Source organism: Anastrepha obliqua, chromosome 5 (assembly GCF_027943255.1).
Source record: "Anastrepha obliqua isolate idAnaObli1 chromosome 5, idAnaObli1_1.0, whole genome shotgun sequence".
In the NCBI taxonomy this organism is placed as follows: domain Eukaryota; kingdom Metazoa; phylum Arthropoda; class Insecta; order Diptera; family Tephritidae; genus Anastrepha; species Anastrepha obliqua.
This window is the reverse complement of record NC_072896.1, coordinates 95,043,586-95,062,998: the sequence shown is the minus strand read 5'-3', so window position 1 is coordinate 95,062,998 and position 19,413 is coordinate 95,043,586. Positions and strand designations below refer to the sequence as shown.

At 34.9% G+C, this 19,413-nt stretch overlaps 1 protein-coding gene across 3 annotated transcripts; it reads right to left on the bottom strand.

Moving 5' to 3' along the window:
* Positions 1-5,588: 5,588 nt before the first annotated feature.
* On the bottom strand, positions 5,589-18,296 carry LOC129247001 (polycomb protein Sfmbt). Of its 3 annotated transcripts, XM_054885820.1 has the most exons (11): positions 18,133-18,296; positions 16,311-16,549; positions 14,986-15,790; positions 14,161-14,367; positions 13,522-14,046; positions 11,724-12,167; positions 11,408-11,657; positions 11,150-11,339; positions 10,782-11,082; positions 10,364-10,713; positions 5,589-8,664 (listed from the first exon to the last, which is right to left on the bottom strand). In XM_054885820.1, the coding sequence occupies exons 2-11, from the start codon at positions 16,452-16,454 to the stop codon at positions 8,287-8,289; spliced, it is 3,594 nt and encodes a 1,197-aa protein (XP_054741795.1). In that variant the 5' UTR covers positions 16,455-16,549; positions 18,133-18,296; the 3' UTR covers positions 5,589-8,286. The 3 variants fall into 3 exon arrangements, with proteins under 3 accessions (XP_054741795.1, XP_054741793.1, XP_054741794.1); XM_054885818.1 differs by having other exon boundaries at positions 13,522-14,367; XM_054885819.1 differs by having other exon boundaries at positions 11,417-11,657; positions 13,522-14,367.
* Between the last annotated feature and the right edge of the window lie 1,117 nt (positions 18,297-19,413).

The following is a 19,413-nucleotide window of genomic DNA, read 5'->3' as shown; positions in this document are numbered from 1 at the left end:
CGAAAACTAGTGGCTTAAGCAGACTGTTGATAAAGCAGTTCTTACACTTCGAACCAGAGAACGTACACAAATAAATCCGCTTTAAGCAAAACCAAAACATTATTAACGAAATTTCATTAATTTTCATCTATATTTACATATATTTAATTTAGAAATTATTTTTTATTTTTGAGCTTCACATCCATTAAATGCCTTTCAGCGTTTGGTAGAAAATAAGTTCATGTGAGTTTTATATCCGGTGTAATGGTTGTTTATAACAACCTGTTGGAATCGAGATAGAATAGACGTGTTTAAATATATTCCAAAATGTTCGGAAAATAGAGGCAGTCCGGTTAACAAGCAAAAATTAAAATCACAAAACTAAGTGCACATGCCAATTTACGTGTAAGCACTTACGTATTTACCGGTCTTTATTTTGATTGGCTATCTCATGTTTTCGCATAAATTATTTGAATGGTTGAGGTATTTGACTGCTTACTACTACAAGAGATATTTGACATACGGTGCTTCCCTGTCCAAACACATATTTACTTACCAAGTGTATTTTATTACTAACTAGCAAACCCGGCCCCCTTCGCTGGGCACACTAAAATAGAATAGATATGGTTTAGAACAGAAAATATATGGTTTTCATATTATTTATTTCTTTATTCTTTATTCAAGCGCTTTGGCATAAACAATATTTTTTGTTTTTCTATTTCTTTTTGAGTAAATATAAAATATAAATTGAAAATCAGGAAAAAAGAAGATTGTTTTTAAATTTCAAATCAACGCATATGAATAAACAATCGTCTTTTTTCCTGATCATCCATCGTTTCAAATTATATGTTTTATTAAGCATTGGAGCTTTTTTAACCATTATCCATTTATATTTTTCAAAAAAAAAAAAAACGAAAAAAAATTTTTTTTCCACGAACACATAATTTCATTCGGATTTCACATTAAATTCTCAAATTTCGTAAGAAATTATTCACTGTTCCAAAATCCACTCCAAAAAAATTCACAAACAATTTTTACATGTTGCACTTACGTTTTTTCCTTATGGCATCCAAATCAGAAAGAAATATTGACAGATTGTAACTCACACTGTCAATTTGACAGTTCAGTTCCGCCCCAAGCGTTAAAAAAGTAAACGACATTATGGCTGGTTCAAAAGAACGCTGTACCCGTTTCCAGAGCTTAGAATTACAACCAAACTTTACGAAACCCATTTTCAATACTTACTTAACAATGTGCATAAGTTTGGTTTAATTCGATGCAAAGACACGGCGGGTCCACGTTTTGGCATATATTTCGAGACCCTAGTCATCAATAGGTATGAAAATTACCCCGTATTAAAGTACTTATCAACAGCTTTCATTTGATACCCATATTGTACATACACAACCAAAGGTTACCCGGGTCCACGTTTTGACCTATATCTCGAGACCCCAGTCACGTAGCGGCATGAAAAATACTCTGTACTAAGGCATTCACCAACAGCTTCAATTTGATATCCATATTGTACAAACACATTCTAGGCTCCACGTTTTGGTCTCTATTTGAGACCCTAGTCACGGAGCGGCATGAAAAATACTCTGAACTAAAGCATTCACCAACAGCTTCCATTTGATACCCATATTGTACATACACGTCCGAAGGTTACCCGGGTCCACGTTTTGACCTATATCTCGAGACCCTATCTACCAATAGGTATTCAATCTATACGGAAATCATCTTCAATACCTACTTAACAATGTGTGTAAGTTTGGTTTAATTCGGTGCAAAGACACGGCGGGTCCACGTTTTGGCATATATTTCCAGACCCTAGTCATCAATAGGTATGAAAATTACCCCGTATTAAAGCACTTATCAACAGCTTTCATTTGATATTCATATTGTACATACACAACCAAAGGTTACCCGGGTCCACGTTTTGAACTATATCTCGAGACCCCAGTCACGGAGCGGCATGAAAAATACTCTGTACTAAAGCATTCACCAACAGCTTCAATTTGATACCCATATTGTACATACACATCCGAAGGTTACCCGGGTCCACGTTTTGACCTATATCTCGAGCCCTATCCACCAATAGGTATCCAAACTATACGGAAACCATCTTCAATACCTTCTTAACAATGTGTGTAAGTTTGGTTTAATTCGGTGCAGACACGGCCGGTTAGCGAACACACACAAAAAGTTGACTTTATTTTATATATAAGATTTTTTTCAGTTTGTGTCCGAAAAATCCAAATATCTTACGGAACCCTATTTTTTTCCAAAATAAAATGTAATCCATGTTACTCTTGGATAATGTAGTTTTCGAATGGTGAAAGAATTTTTAAAATCGGTCCAGTAGTTTTTGAGCCTATTCGTTACAAACAAACAAACAAACAAACAAAGTTTTCCTCTTTATAATATTAGTATAGATGAGATCCCAAAAATGCTGATTTCGAGATTCGTCTGGTAACGTTTTAAATTAATGGTATATCGAGTGCTTAATTTTTTCACAACGTAAGTTGTGAGGTCACCAATCAATTCCCCAAGTATTTTTCTTCTCGGTCTTTATTCACCTATTTCATTGACCTTTTATTGTCCGCATTGGAGCAAGAACCTGTAGTAAAAATTTCCCAAACCGCAGAATTCTAACTAATAATCTCATTTGACATTCAAGGGCCCTTAAAAAAAACAAAATACATTGGTCTTGATGATTTTGCTCTACTGCTGCTAGCTGGTTGATCAGCTATTGATAACCCTCGGTCTGTTCACATTTCACTGACAGAACGCGTGACGAATACACTCGTTGTGCGGTTTGTGCTCGCCAAGGAGGCACTTTAATTCTGTTACATAATACACAGTCCAAAGTAGGACTATTGTTCACAGAAGTGATTATTTATTTTACTACAAAGTTGACGTTGTTATTCGCTTCCCAATTAAAAAATGCCCCTGTTATATGAAGTTGCATCTGTAAATATTAACGTGGTTGTCAATACGTTGGTTGCTCTGCTTTTGAAAAGGATCCTCTGAAGCCGGCATTATTGTTGGGGTGACAAGCGGTAATAGCGATGACTATATATCATGACAGGAGGTTCTTTGTCTAAGCGTACACGTAGTTCATCCACTTTAAGAATAGAGTAAGTGATAAGATAAAGTCGCTCGGTATGATGACCGTATTTCGACAGAGGATATGTAGTTTGGGTAAAGCAGGAATTGCGGTAGAACTGAAAAAAGACTTATCCTCTCTTTGAACTGTTATATCGAGCATTTCCATTATCATGTTGGGCAAATTTTTTATTTTCAGAAAATTTTAACAAATCCGGCTATGATAGATTACAAGCTTTGGCCATCCGCAGCAAAATTGTGAGAGTAACTTTGGCTGTTACGTCATAGAGTATTCCGCAGCAGAATCGTGCCCAGTCATTTCACACGCATTCTTACGCTATTCCAATCAGTCGTTGTTCAGATCATAGATAGCATCTATGGTTTAGACGGCAACGAAGTAACATGAGCGACAGATGCGGATTCTTTCTTATAACACCAACACAATCACAGTTTTTGTGGACGTCTCTTGAAAACAAACCGATATCATATTCCCTATTACAGCAGTAAATCAGCTGATTCCTTCAAAATCGCTGAGTGGTGGTTAATGGTTTGATGTTGGCCGCACCTTCTCTATTCCTTCCCTTGTGGGGCAAATCATGTAGTTACATTTTGTTATGTCAAAGAATAAATTTAAAGCACTTTTTGAATTTTGAAATATTATATGACTATTTACCATAGAAGTAATAACGGGGCATCGTCTAATTCGAAGGCATGCAAATAGACTGGGGTACCACAAAAAGACCTTGCATGCATTGCTCTATACAGAAAAAGGCTTTCCACTCTCGGATCCGCCTTTCTTGATAGCATTGAAGAGTTCTCACAAAAAGAGTTGCCGAAATTAACAGAATTCATTAAATCCACAGGTGTGTTCAGAGAAAACTCAGGAGTGTAGAGGGCGAGCTCCAGTGGTATCACAATGGAACTATTCGGGTCTAAGTGTGTCAGACGACAGCCACTCAACCTAACCACATGACTACCTGACACTAGGTTTGCTAATGGAGTTTTTTCAGGACACATAACGCGCATTGACTACAAGGGTGTCATAATCGAAATAATTAAAATGTCACGAAAAAAGGTTACAACGATTTAATTTTCCTATTAATTCCTATAACAAGTTACAGTTAATAGATATCACCATAATTTTTTTACGCGACATAAAAGAAGAGCTGGTGATAATTTCTGCTTTACCCCGATTTTAAAAATAAAAGTTTTTTTTTTTGTTTGAATTATGCCACTTGAAGCAAATAAGTTGAGTGTTAGGTCAAATATGATACATAGATTACTAGGTTTGGCCAATAACTATGGTGGAAAACAAATTGTGAGGCGACGTTACGGGAGTATTCGCCAGCTGAAATCTGCACGATTCTTTCACATATATTCGGACACTCGTCCAATCAGTCGTTGTTCAGAAAGCAACGACACAACATGGGCGAGACTGTGTTGACTTTTTTTCATATACCACTAACACAATCTTATCGCCAGCTACACACTCATCAAATCTGTCGTTGTTCGGACGGCAACGAAGTGACATTGTGTTAATTTTTTCGTATATCACTAACACATTCTTAGTTTTTTTTCGTAAACTAACCGATTCATAACTCCTGCTACGTCCGCCCAAACGCTGATTCTGCCGAATTCGCTGAGAGGCGGCTGGCGGTCTGATATTGGCTGTTAAGTGTATCATGGCTGTCGTGCCACGTTATCGACACGGCTCGGATTTATACCCAGTAAACGGTTACAACCATCGCATTATTCCAAGTTTTCTGCTGTCGCAACAGCTACACACATTCGCTTACATTTTCTTCATTTCATTTCAGTGCTTTGGATCTTTTTGCATTCAGTGCAGCCAAGAAAGGTAGTGATACTTTTAACCCAGAGATCCTAAAGTTCATAATTTCTTTTCAAAAAACTCAGCAGTTTTTAATTAATTGATTTTTTTTTTTGTTGTTGCTTTGTTCTGTAACATAATGACTTTATAATAATTTGCTGTTATTACTTGCTATTTTATTTTTAAGGTATAATATAAAGTACTTTTTCTTTTCTTTTTTGCAACATTTTGCGTAGGATATTTACAAATAATTCACTTTTCTAATATAAACGCCCAACTTAACATGTACATGTATGCATACATATGTTTACATATACATAAGTGAGTATGGATGTGATTGTGGGTGTCGGCATGTACGTGTAATCCTATGCATATGTATTCCGGTATTCTGTTCCCTAATTTATATTACTTTACTTTATTTTACTTTCTCCAAGTATATGGTACACTGTCCAGTGAGTGTTAAAATCATAAAGATCCTATGCTTATATGGTATAGTAGATGTATGTATGTATATATTCGCTTTTAATGTATTTGATTATATTTGTTATATAATATGTATGTGTGTAGGCATTTAAAATCTGTTGTAATTGCTTAATGATTTGAACACGAATTGTCGTGCCCGATTTCTCTGGATTTCTACAATACTCTGATGAGGCGGTATGGTTATAACTATAAGTTTTTTTATTTTACTCTTCATTTAGTTTATTTATTTGACTATTCTAAGGGGAGTGAGTTGTCAAAAACAAGATAAACACGCATATGTTAACCATCTATGTAGCTGCAGCAGGTTTGTCATATTATCATCTTCTATGTTCACTGATTGGTAGTATTTTGTTTACAACAGCACTTGAGTTACAAAAAAACTGAAATTATTCCCTGATCGTATTATATCTAATCAATTCGTCGCATACGTGTACATACATTCATATGTACATATGTACCATACATGTGTATGTATTCCTAAGCTGTTAAGACCTATTTGCACATAATAGGTATGTATCTAAAATTTAGTGGGACGCGAATTAAATTTTACTTCTACAACTAGATTTACCATTATTACAGAACTAAATTTACGTATTACCAAAGTGAGTGATTTAAAAGCGAGTAAATTAAGTTTTTAGATTCAGAACTTATGTTGTCGCTATTGTTGTAACAGCTTAAAACATTATTGTAAACATTTATAGAATGATGCTGGCTGACAGCCCTTGATCGGATGCTATTTTCAGAACTATTGGCGACTTTTATCGGTTAATGTTTTTCCCATGCAGTATTTCATCACATCGCACATCAATTAACAGGCGTCACATGGTCGCAAAGTACTAATTGAGATAATGAAAGGGGTGTTTTATACAAAATTTTAACTTTACATTCAACTTTCTATTAAATTGCTTTATATGTAATTTTATTATATTTTTAGAGAAACTATTTTATAGTATACAAATTTTACTCGCTACTGTGAGATCGCAAAAATATATCGCACCCTAAATACAAAAGGGTCACAACTCAAAATTTTCCACACTCGAGCTTGATTTGTTTACAGTAGCACAGAAAACAAACTATGTGACATATCACGCTGAAATTTGCCATGTAAGCTTATAACAGTCCTACCAAAAAAACAAAAAATTTATTTTTGCCATATGTCATCCGCGGACCGTTTTATTGATAACGTCTCGTTCATATTTGAGCAGAAGTACATTTTGAGTTTTGACCCTTTTGTATTTAGGGTGCGATATGTAAACCCCATTAAAAGTGATAGTTTTATGGGTTCGCGCATGCTGTTAACGGTGTTTTATTTAGGATTGTTGATATTTTTCAAAATATTTATCACATATTGAGTGATGGAAATGTTGTTGCGTTTTCAAAATATCGATAAATCGGCCAACACAGTTTTTTTCAATTTCTTTCAAATTATGTCATACTTTATTAGTACATATATTTGTTGCTTTTCACAATTTTAATGGAAAGCACCAGCCAGCACTTGATTGTTTACAATAAAATAAAAAAATATTAACTTACAAACAAGTATGTAGTTTTTTAATCAATTTTAATTCAGTTTGCCTTTCAATTAATCTCTCCACGTAACTGATAACTAAAAGTATCGATAAGAATTAAAGAGGACTGTCAGAAGCGATATATCAACAATCCTAGTTCTTTAATTTTTTCCTAAAAAACAAAAATGTATGTAAGGTCACTACCCCAAATTACCCCGCATGCAACAGAATCTTTCCCGCAAATTATGTGTGTCGTTGACGTACATACCTGAAAAGTAGCGCCTTTACGCGGTGGCATTAGAAAATTTTAGTAGATGAAGCCCTACACCATTTCAAATTAAGCATTCAAAAGTGATAAATTTAGCTACGAATTTTACCAGTATTCAAATTTTTTTTTTTTGGCAAACAGTTGCATTTTTAAATAGTCAAGTTTTTATTTTAGCAGAAATTTTAAAAAATACTTATTCCATGTGCAAAGGTGCATCTTCAATATATTATGTTGTTGGGCGTTGGTTTCGGTCCAACAAATTTTGTATTTGAGGTTTTAAAGAATCAATTTCTTAGTAAAATATTTATCCAGTTGATTTTATAAAGAAAAGGCATTTATATTGCGTGGTTGTTGTTATTTTGTGTTACGAGTAGACCTATATTATGCCTAACATTAGAAAATGTTATGTAGTGTAAAGTTCATTGATTGTGGTTTTGTTGTTAGCGCAATAAGGTGTGCTTGCTATTTTCTTTTCATCATTATTTTTCAGTCTACGGATGTGCTAAATTTTTATAATTTACTTCGTTTTCTCTTGAACAGAAAAAATTGCATACAATTATATATAAGACAAACTGTATCTTCATGTGTTTAGCTAAAATAGAGTTACTGTACTACGGTGTACTAGGTATTAAAAATATATATGAAGTGAAAATTTTATAAAGTAAGTATCTACTCTACGTCAGAAAAGAAAACTTTAATTAAACATACATATAGGTATTTTCATTTCTTCCTTGTTGGGATTTCCTCGTTTTTCTTCTTTTTTCTGTTTTTTTCTTTTTAGTGCTTTTTTCGTACAGTTGGCTATTTCAGCTTATTTCTTCTTAACTAAAACTCAAAAACGTATAGTTCTATTATAAATCAATTGTCAGTGTCAGCTAACCCGTCTCGTTTAATCAATTATGAATTCTTTGTTTTCTCACTGATAGCATATTTAAATAGATTTCAGCATACATTGGAGGCACTCTCACATGATAAGGTAATCATATAATGGTTATTGTGTTTATATTAAATACTTTGCAGTATTGTGACGAGTTTCTATGTGAAGAGAGCTTAGGCCGAAATATTGGCTTGGGTGGTTTTGATGATAATAACTGATGCGGTCGCTTCAAAAGGCACTATAAAAACGTTTTGTTTGCCTTATGCAACCTGGACTTGCCCGGGTTAACTCTGCACTTCAGCTGCTGTATCAAATCGGAGATCTTTAGCGCGGGACCCACCTTCATACCAAGCAACGTAATTATTTCATCCTTGGAAAGTTGGAGCAAACGTTTACCATCAATCTTGTTCCGTAAAAATGTGTCACAGTGCGCCGTGCAATCATTGACGCGCAAAAACTGCGACACATCGTAGACGTTCCATGTGTCGGGTATGAGGTCAGCGTGCGGATCCGCGTTTTGACTATTATTGTTGGTGCTACTGCTGCTGCTATTGTTGTCATTCGAGGATGATTCAATGAGACGCGGAATGTATTTGCTATTGCAAACGGAGGAGTTCTATCGGAAGAAAAAATTGGGGAAAATAAATACATATTGCATATTTTTCTTATTAAATTTGGGTAAAGTTAATTCGGTTGATATATGAAAATGCATTTATTGTAATTTATATGTAATGCATTACAATACTTGTGGAGTTAAAATGTATCAATTTTTTAAGACACCCGGCAACTTTATGCTACAACTGCAACATGTGAAGTAAGTAGTCAAGTAAAAGAAAGTAGTAACGTAAAGGGAAAAAAGAGGCATGTGAAAAATTAGTCAAGTAAAAAAACTAGTTTATTAAAAAAAATGTAGTTAAGTAAATAAAAGAAGTCAAGTAAAAAAAGTAGTCACATAAAAAAAAATGTGACTTAAAAAAAGTAGTCAAATAAAAACAAAGTCGTCACGTCAAAAAAAAAGTAGTCGAGTAAAAAAAAACAGTCAAGTAAAAAAGTAGTAAATTAAAGCAAAAGTAGTCAGTTAAGAAAAACAGTAAATTAAAACAAAAGTAGTCAGTTAAAAAGTAAAATAAAGTAATCCGGTAAAAAAAAACAAATTGGTCGAAAAAAGTAGTCACGTACAAAAAAAAGTAGTCAAGTTAAAAAAAACTTGCTTAAAAGAAAAAAGTAGTAAAGTAAAAAAAACTTATCTAAAAGAAAAATGTAGTAAAATTAAAATAGACGCAATCAAGGACAAAAAAATAGTCAAGAAAACAAAACGTATTCAAGTAAAAAGAAAAGTAGTTAAGTAAAAAAAGTAGTAATATAAAACAAGTAATCAAGTAAAAAAAAAGTAGTCAAGTAAAAAAACAATTGTCAAAAAGAAAAAAGTAGTTAAGTAAAAAAAAATTGTCAAAAAGAAAAAAGTAGTCAATTAAAAAAAGATTTCTCAAAAATAAACAGTAATCAAATAAAAAACAAGTAATCAAGTAAAAGAAGTAGTCAAGAAAAAAAAAGTATTCATGTAAAAAAAAGTAGTCATGCAAAAATATTACTCAAGAAAAAAAAGCATTCAAGTAAAAAAAAGTAGTCATGCAAAAATAGTACTCAAGAAAAAAAAGTAGTCAATAAAAAAAGGTCAAATTTCGGATTTAACACTTCCTTTGCAAAACCGGCGCGTATCCAAAATTTACAATGGGGCGGATAACTTTCTTATCTGGTATTCATTCGGCTTTATCGTGAGTTCCATGTGAGCAAATATTCCCATAAATTGCAATACAATACAGGAAAAAATTGTCCCACTTTGTTCCCTTTTTTATAGTGAAATTTATGGGAACAATTTGATCACATAGACTATATTATATGACAAGGGCGATACTGTATATTTTGTGGCAAGCTGCGGCTTTTCAACTTTAACAACTAATTACGTGCAATTTTGGTTCCGTCGACTCCGTTCAGGCATTTTTGATATTGAAGAAAATTTCGATAAAATCACAATCAAAGTTGACCGGCATGTTAGTAGTCGATGCATCGCCCAGGAGCTAAAGATCGACTATAAAACAGTTTTAAACCATGTGCGCAAAAATTTTACGCAAAAATAATGGATTTATTTTTCCCCAAACTAATATTAAGACCTCTCTGTGGTATAGAAGATTTTCTTAATTGATTGATAATATTATAACTAGTTTCGTATACGGCCAAAAATTAATTTCTCCTCTCTGTTATCGATAACAAAAATATTGTCATACATTTGCTCTCTAAAACTTCAACAAACTTACCCCAATATAACTGGTAGCCTTGCGTCCTACAACGGGCGGTGCTGGTGACACCGATTTTTTTACAACTGCATTTGAACATCGCGTTGGCGCTGGCGGTTGAGTCGCTAGCACTTGCTGTACTGCCGTTGCCTTCTCGATTAACGCCTGTTGACTGCCATCATTGTGTGATAATGGAGTGGATTGGCCAGAACGATGACTCGTACTGTCTTCCTCATATTCAATATCATCGTCGTCATCTTCGTGGTTATCTTCGTAGAAGGCGGCATTATGATGTTCCGGTTTAAGTTCCAGCTTAATGCTCAATTTTGGAAGGTGTGGATTCGTTTTCAAAGCAATTGTACGCGGTTTTGCTATTTTATTTAGACATATGAATAATAACGGTTTCTCTTTATTTGCATTACATTGAAAGTTAACATACCTATATTTGAATTTTCACCTTTTAAATTTGATTTTTTCTTGCGTTTCTTCGGACTTTTCGCTTTCGTGTTCGTCTTTGCTGTTGATTGTACTGTAACGGGTGGACCCTCAAGCTTGTGATTGACTAGCACGCACCAGCCAACCGGATATACATCTGGCGATTCGCAATCTAGCCATTGGTCGTACTCATCGGTCCAACCATCGAAGTGTATTTTGAGCAAACGTCCAACTACGCGTGCCACTGTCGCCACACATACCAAGCGCGGATCCATGAGATCAGCACACTCAAGACTCATACCGACCTAAATAATTTGAAACAAAAAGAAGTTGTAAAATATCTATTAAAGTGTAACGCGTTTAAAAACTCGCCTCAAAACCATGATTGGGCACAATGCGGTGAAACAAATGTTGACCAGCTGCAATGCTACCTGTTTCCTGCAAATACGTTTCCCAGCTAAAGGTGTTCACATCATACCCATTGGGTGGCGTTAATGTGATGGAGTTGGATGCGCAGAAGCCTACTGGAAATATGCTGGGCGACTTCTCGTGATAACAAAACCTGAAAATATTTTAATTTAATTGAAAAGCTGTCAATTTTTATTGCTCTAACAAGTGCGTCGAGCTCACCAATCTGACCCAGTTGCATCTGGTTGATATGAATCGATGCGTATCATTATGTAACCAAACTTTAGGACGGCCATTACAGTAGCAGCACAAATTGAAGAAAGGTTAAGCGGATCGACAGCCTCCAATTTCATGCCTTCCACAAAACCATTCCCTTTGCCATCCATATAATATTCTTCGAAAGTGAAATTCATTTTGAAAAGCTCAATTGTAGCGTCATCTTCATGCACTTCAATCATCGCTTCACGACCCGCTATAATAAAGGCGAGAAATATACGATTATTTTTTCAGTAGTTAAAAGAGATTTGGCTTGTACTACCCAGCATTCGCTCCAAATAGTCCTGCGGTGCGGCCAAATTATGTCCTACTGTGGTCGCCCAGCCAACGGGATGTATTATAGGAGAATCCTCGTGACACCAAAATCCGTCATCCGAATCAAAGTATCGCAAGAACAGGCGTTTACCTACAATTTTCGTCACTGTTGCAAGGCGAACCTGTGAGATTCGATCTTTGTCTACACATTCCAAATTCAAGCTCAGCCGAAAACGAGACTGCATGCTGTCATTGATTTTATTATAAAAGCTGGACGGCAGTGTACGCGCGCCAGACAAACGTTCCACAAGAAAATCCTTCCAATCTTTGTATTTATTCTCTATAGTGCGAGGCGGTATGAGAGGTTTGCCGCGCGTCGCGCACCAACCGACCGAATGCACTTCTGCATTGCAGAGATTTACCCAGAAATCATGAGTGGGCTCATCAAAGCCTGCAATGAAAGAGCATGTTTTTTTTTTTCTTAAGAAAACTTGAACAAAGGTATACCGCTGTTTTTATCTTTAATTTTTCTGAATTACAACTTTAAATAAAAATAAAAAAACCCTCAACTGAATTTTTAGTGTGAAAAAAAAAATAAAAAAAGGTAACATCTATCAGTCTAAGGCGTAATAAAACTCCCTTTGTAGGACAGTACAAATAATTTTGGCCTTCTTCGGCAGGTGTTTATGAGCCAATTATTATTATTATTTTGTTTATAATATATAATATTAGTTTGGGGAAAAAGAAATCCATTATTTTCTCGGTAGATGGCTGTAGTGATCGTTATCTTGTGAAGTATCGTTCAAATAATTTTAAGTTTATACTCGTTGCGGAGGTGACATTTCACACTAAAAAAAAATTCGTTTGCTGTTTTTAATTTGCTCCATGCAGTTGTGAGTTACAGGGTGTTAACGAAGAGAAAATTTGGTACATTTTACAGTTTTTCTTCGATTAAGTCGAAAATGCAACCAGATCGCTAAACTTGTGAACGGTATTTATGATGCAGATACTGTAACAGCTAATGGCGTGCAAATTTGGTTTTGTTGATTCTGTTCAGGCATTTTTGATGTAAAAAATGACGAAATTATCGATAAAACCACAGAAATAATCGAAGTTGGCCGGCATATTAGTAGTCGTAGCATTACCCAGGAGCTAAACAGTTTTAAACCATTTGCGCAAAAGAAATGGGTTTATTTTTCCCCCAAACTAATATATAATATTTTTACTGTTATTATTTTTACTATAGAGTTTATAAATCTCGGTAGCATTCGCAACTACCGCAGATAACATGTGTCCCGGATATCGATATCAATGTTTTATGTTATGATGTACTAATGGTTCTGATTCAAAAAGCACCTTACTATTATATATTACACGTTTTCAGTATGACAGCTTTTTGTAGTTGCTCATGTATTTTTTCGTCTATATCAAGGCGCATTCATTAAAGGTGGTGGTACTAGACCAACAACAATATTTTGTACTTCTGATTGTCAAAGAAAAGTATTGACAAAGTAGAAAACTAAGAATAAATTCGCCTTGTTTCAGTCTGGGCTGACAGCCACATGGACACGGCGAAAGGAAAAAATATACCAGCTGATACCACCTTTAATAGATTCGCCTTGGTCTATATTTATTGATTTTATTTTTTGTATACAAGTTTTGTTCATTATTCCGGTTGCTGATATTATGATTGGTAGTATTTTCACTTCATTTTGTTTCCAAATGTTTCTATTTTTAATATTATATTTACTAGTACAATTGCTACTAGATTTTCTACATTAGTAATTTACAAAGCCTACACTTACCTTCGTATCGCATTAATGCTTTGTACCCGCAAATATTTAAGATGGTCGCAACCCAGAATGAATGTGGCGTCTGCCCCGGCTGTATCACCTCCGTGGTATCACAATCCGTGTTCTCCACTTCCACCTTCATGTCAATTCCGATGCTGTCCCACACCTCATAGCCAGGTGCATGTGGGAAGCAAGTAACAGGGGCAGCAAAAAAATTGGCATGTGACAAACGCTGTGTCCAATCGAATGAGTGCGTCGGATCGTACATGCGCCGACGTATACTAATAATCTTTTCCATTTGCGGGCACGAAACGGGCAGACGTTCGAATTTCGGTATTTGTGGCAGGTCCTCTTGTGGCAAAACATCCCGATACATTTGGAGAGCCTTTGGCGTGGCAACCAAACCGGCCGCACTTAAACTCAAAGCTCCATCCTCACTATTTAGTGCTGCTAGTCCCCCAGTGTCATCCATCCCTGTCAATTCGGTGGACATGATTGGCTCGCCAAAACCATTGATTTGGGTAATTTTCGATTGGTCTGTGATGCGAAAACGATAATTCGAATTCTTAATATGAGCAACACGTAACGCCAACTCAATATCGGATTGTTGGCGTTGAGTGTCGTGTTGTTGTTGTGTGTCGTTGCTATTACCATTGTTACTGCAAGTAGCGCCATCAACATTGTCATGTACAGGTGAATTAGAAATTGTCTGTTGTTGCTGCGCACCACCAGCCATTTTTGTGTTGTTGACTACCAAAGAATAAAGTTCACCACGTGCACAGGACATGCTGCAAAATCGCCGAGATTTAGTATAGAATGTGTGCTTTACACCGATGGCACCGCAGCGCTCACAGACGGCTGCAAAAGAAGAAAATAAGAGCAAGGAGTCAGTGATAAACATGAAAGAGAGAATATAAATTTATAATTTTTTTTTTCGAAAAGGGTGGAGTGGAGAATTACTAGGTGTGTTTTAAAGCTAAAAAATCAAATTCAATGCAACTCATATTACTTTGTAAAAATTAGGCGCCGTAAAAAAGGGTTTCGTCAGAGAAGGGTGGTGGAGGACTTATGTATATTTCATGGAAAATAACAAATCTTATATATTCTTTTTCGATTATATAGCATAAAGCGAAAAATTAAGGACGTACATTGTGTATATTAAAATTACTATCAGAAAAGTATAAAATTTGGTGGTTGATTGTATACAGGAACTATATATCACATGATCATACTATAGCCCAAAGGAGCTTCATAGACAATTATTGTTCTAAAGTCCAAAAAATCGGCATAAGTAAAAAGTAATCAGAAATGTAAATGCACAAGATATTAACTTTGAAATTTCTATACCTTAAGGCGAGGTGTTGTGGGATAGCCTTTATTAAATATGTTTTTAATAACTATATAAATAAAAAAAAATATTGAATGAAAAAAACAAACAAATCTATTCAATTTCAAAAGCCATAAATAAAAACATACCCATGCCATCTTTTTGAATTGGTATAACCGATGGATCTATGTTCCCCTTATATGCTATTGGTGTCTTCAGCACCAGTCCTGGTCTGTTGACCGGCTCAATTTTGCGGGTCTTACGTTGCGATGAGCGATGGTGCCCTGGTCCTCCAACACCACCACCAATTCCCCTTGACGAGGTTGACGTTGCTGCCTGTAATGCGGCGGATGTGGAGGCGGGCACCAACAAATCATCGCCACTATCGCCCATTAATTTGTGCGCACTGTCCAATGGCACCAATACACCATTTTCATCCATACCATGTGCATGAGCAATATCAACGCCACCACTACTACCTTCGGCCATATCTCTCTCATCAGTCATGAATTCTGTACCATCGTACGAATTGGAGTCAGTCATCATAACAAAATCATCAATATTGATAATTTCCTGTTTTGGTGCCAGGCCATCATCGTAGCCGCCATCCTCCAACTGATCGTATATAGGCTGTGGCTCATCGCTATGCACAAATTGTGTAGCTAAAGACTTATCTATAATGCTGACATTGCCACCACTGCCACCACTTATAACGACTCCGCCGGTAGCATCATCATCATCAATGACCTCTGTATAATTTTGAAAAACGGCTGCTGCAGATTGTTGAAGCAATTGCTGGTGCAATCCGCCAACTTGTGCCAGGCCGTAAATGTCATTCGAGTTTGCCGCAATTAGAGCTGTTGGTTGTACGCCTAATGCAGCCGCCGCCGCTGCTGCTGCTGCCGCCTGACCACTAAAATCCCCCCCAACAATGCTCATCATTGGATTCAAGTCCTTTTTTATTTTCGATTTGTATTTTTGTTTTTACGAACAGGTATGCAACGCGCGTCAGGTTCACATTTTTTTTTTATGTTAGCACCATAAAATATAACACGTCGATATTTTGTTCGTTGAATAGTGTGTTGTTACCGACGAAATATTTTAGTTTATTTGTGTAAAATTTTTACATAAATAATTAACGCGTCAATATGTTATTTTACATTATTTTGGATTTATACAAATTTCGGTAGTTTCAATTAATTATTTTTATGATTTTGGGGAGGAGTAAATGATCAAACACAGCAAGATAAAAACATATGAAAAGAAAAAGAAAGATTTTTTTAGAAATAAATGAGTGAAATTATAGTAAATAAGATGCAATTGAAGATTTAAAATTCAACCGTAAATGAAATGCACACGACTCCAAATGTTCCATATGTACCTTTAAGTTATTCATTTACATATGTACCTACGTACGGCTATGAAATAGTGTTTATGAAGCATGAGGGAGATACAAATGCGTTGTTATACATACCATTGTTTGTTGATGTGAAGCTAAATCATCCATTACAGAAAGTCCCACTGATGGATGTCCAAAGAATGAAGGTGCGTCCTCCACTGTGATGCGTTCTGGATTATAATGACTCATCCACATCATACGCAACTCGGAGGGATTCATTGTAAGACACGCTTAATGTAAGCTGCTCATTTATAGATTTCGTCTTTAAATCAGCTTTTCAAGCTAATATATACAATTTACTGTGATGCAAGTAACTAAATAATACAAGTACAAGTTGAAAGGCAGAGTTAGTTAAAGTGTTTCTCAGTTAAATTTTGCATTAAGTGGTTTGAAAGAATGTATGGACTAGTGGGGACAAAGAGCATCTTCCTGCGGCAAGCGTTAGCTTCGTGAATTGAAAGTATTTTGGAATAATAAAAATAAAATAAAAATAAGTCATTTGCGCGTACACTTCTGTTAGGTGTTTGGCCGAGCTCCTCCACTTATTTGTGGCGTGCGTCTTGGTGTTGTTGCACAAATGGAGGGATCTACAGTTTTAAGCCAACTCCGAGCGGCAGATATTTTTTTATGAGGACTCGCGCATGGTAAGCACGCGCCATTCCACTTGGCTATAGTGGCTGGCTAAGAACTATTCCACCTAAAATTTATGGAGATGCTACAACTTAATAAACAACGCAACTTCACTGTTCTTTGCGAGTTCTAGCGATATTGCGTTCCTCTCATGACATGCCAGAAATCCTGACTTGGTTCTTTTGGACGTTTCGTTACATTAAATTGGTTAGATTTTGAAATCGCACGTTCTAAAGGCAAATTGATCTACGTACCCGGTATTACCCGAATCTATATACAGCCAAGAACTGTCCAACAAAGAGAACCTCTCAAAAAACTTTGACTGAAATGTTTTATGTTGTTTCAACGGCAACTCTAAAATCGAATAAATATTCAGTTTTGCAATATTTTTGCTTCAACATATAAAATTACAAACAAATAATATATAATAAATCAGCAAAAACAAAATTACACCTATAATAAACTTATTTATTCTACTTATGAAAAAGCTTCTATTAAAAACCAGCTGCCAAACTCGCAGGCGGCAAAAAACTGTAGATATTTCCTTTTGTGAAACAACATAAAGGCGCACAACAAAGCTTGGAGGAGCTCGGCCAAACATCCAACAAAGGATGCAAGCGCCAATTATATACATACAAATTTGTATATATATATTATCTATTTATTGCCTCTAGCAATAATAAGTTTACTTGTAACTTCTAATTTTTTTTTTACATTCTTTTAGAAATTTTCAGAAATTTAATATCCTTAACAAAGCACTTCATTTTGCCTTAAAAATTTTGTATGCAACATTAAAAAGTTTGCAGTGCCATGCCCACATAAAAAATTCACAAATATATCTACTTATCCAACCAGTGGAAGAATACTAGTTTTTGATCAACCAAAGTATCGCTCGTCATTTCCACTACCACTGCCCGAATAAAATGCGCTTCTGTGTCTTGTATATTATATATATTTGCTGAATGTACGCATGGTAAATAATTCAAAGCGGCCGCAGATGCTAACAATTTAACCGAATCTTTGAGCTTCCAAAATCTTTACATGAACGAAATATATTGGAAAATTTTGTATTCAAATGTTTTTGTTGCCATTTAATTGAAGTATGTAATTCCCAATTATTTGACAAGGCCTAAACACGCATTTTTCTCGCAATAAACATACACGCCGCCGCCGCCGCCACAAACGACAACGACAACACAGACACGAATAAAACGAAATCCAGCCGCCAGCTAAACACACTTTTTCCAACTCTTGTATGCCGTCTTACCCTGAAAACTTCTTCACAAATTCAATTACATGTCAATTTCCACTATCTTAAATCCATTTTGCAACACTTTTTATGCAAAACAACCTGGTTTTTATTGTGTACTTGAAGTTTTAAAATATATAATTATCCAGATTGTAACCAACTACTCTGGCCAAAATTAACGATGGTAATCGACAAGACAATATTGTATTTACCCTGTAATGTATATAACTATCTCTTTCTGTTTTGTAAGTTTGGAATGCGGTGGCGGTAAAATATAAAAATGGCACCGTTCGGAAACTTTGTTCGCACAATTAGTGTAATAGAATAAGATTTGAAAGAAATTGGCTTATACTAAAGTAGGGTTTAGGTGATGCAATTTGTGTAGAGAATATCGATACACAATAATATTAACATCAAAAATAATATCTAATAATCTGTATAAAAATATTACAAAAATAAAAAAAAAACTTCTTAATCTTATTTCTTCCTTTATTATTATTATTATTACTTTATTTTACAAGCGAATTCGTGAAATACTACATGGTATCGTACCATGATTCAATTATTTAAGGTTTGCTCACTACTGACATTCGATTTTTGACACTCCCTTACAAAAGGTTGTATTTAAGAAGGTGAATAAAGTGGAACAAATTAAATCCTTTTTGGTAAAAATGGTGGCAAAAAAGTATTTTCTTATTTAAATGGAAACAAACTGCGAACGGTTTAAAAAAGTAATTTTAATTAATATTTGAATGTAAATAATGGTATAGAAGTTATTAGCGGAAATTGCCAAGTCTAATATTAAAACAAGAAATTGTTTCACTTAATGAATTAATTGTGAATTAATTACTAAATTTAATTTGTTTTTATTTATTTATTTATTTATTACGGTCTTATAGACCTAGATAATATTGGCAAAATTACATTAAAACTATTAAAAGATATAAAGTATATACTGAACAAACTTCAAGTACATAAGATGGGTATTATTGGCACAATAAATTTCAATTATATATTTCTAACTATCTAAATGCTATGGAAAGCTTAGAATACTCATATAAAAGTTTCTTAAATATTTCTGGACTCTCACAGTTTTTTAAGTGTACAGGTAATTCATTATATGCTCTAACTCCTCTACAGTATAAGCTCCTCCTGTCCAATTCATTTCTGGCTATTGGGACGTGAAAATTATTTCTGTTCCTTGTTTGATAGTTGTGAATTTCACTGTTGTATATCATTCTATTACTTAGATATCCAGGTAGATTGCCTAATTTTATATTATGTATGAATTTCAAAGTG

Bases quoted from the DNA above. Each gene is read 5' to 3' on its own strand.
- LOC129247001 (XM_054885818.1), bottom strand. From the start codon at position 16,454: ATGAATCCCTCCGAGTTGCGTATGATGTGGATGAGTCATTATAATCCA. The intron at 15,791-16,310 runs GTATGTATAACA...AAAATAAAAAAG, and splicing joins CTTCACATCAACAAACAATG to GACTTGAATCCAATGATGAG. The intron at 14,368-14,985 runs GTATGTTTTTAT...CTTCTTTTGCAG, and splicing joins AATTCAAAAAGATGGCATGG to CCGTCTGTGAGCGCTGCGGT.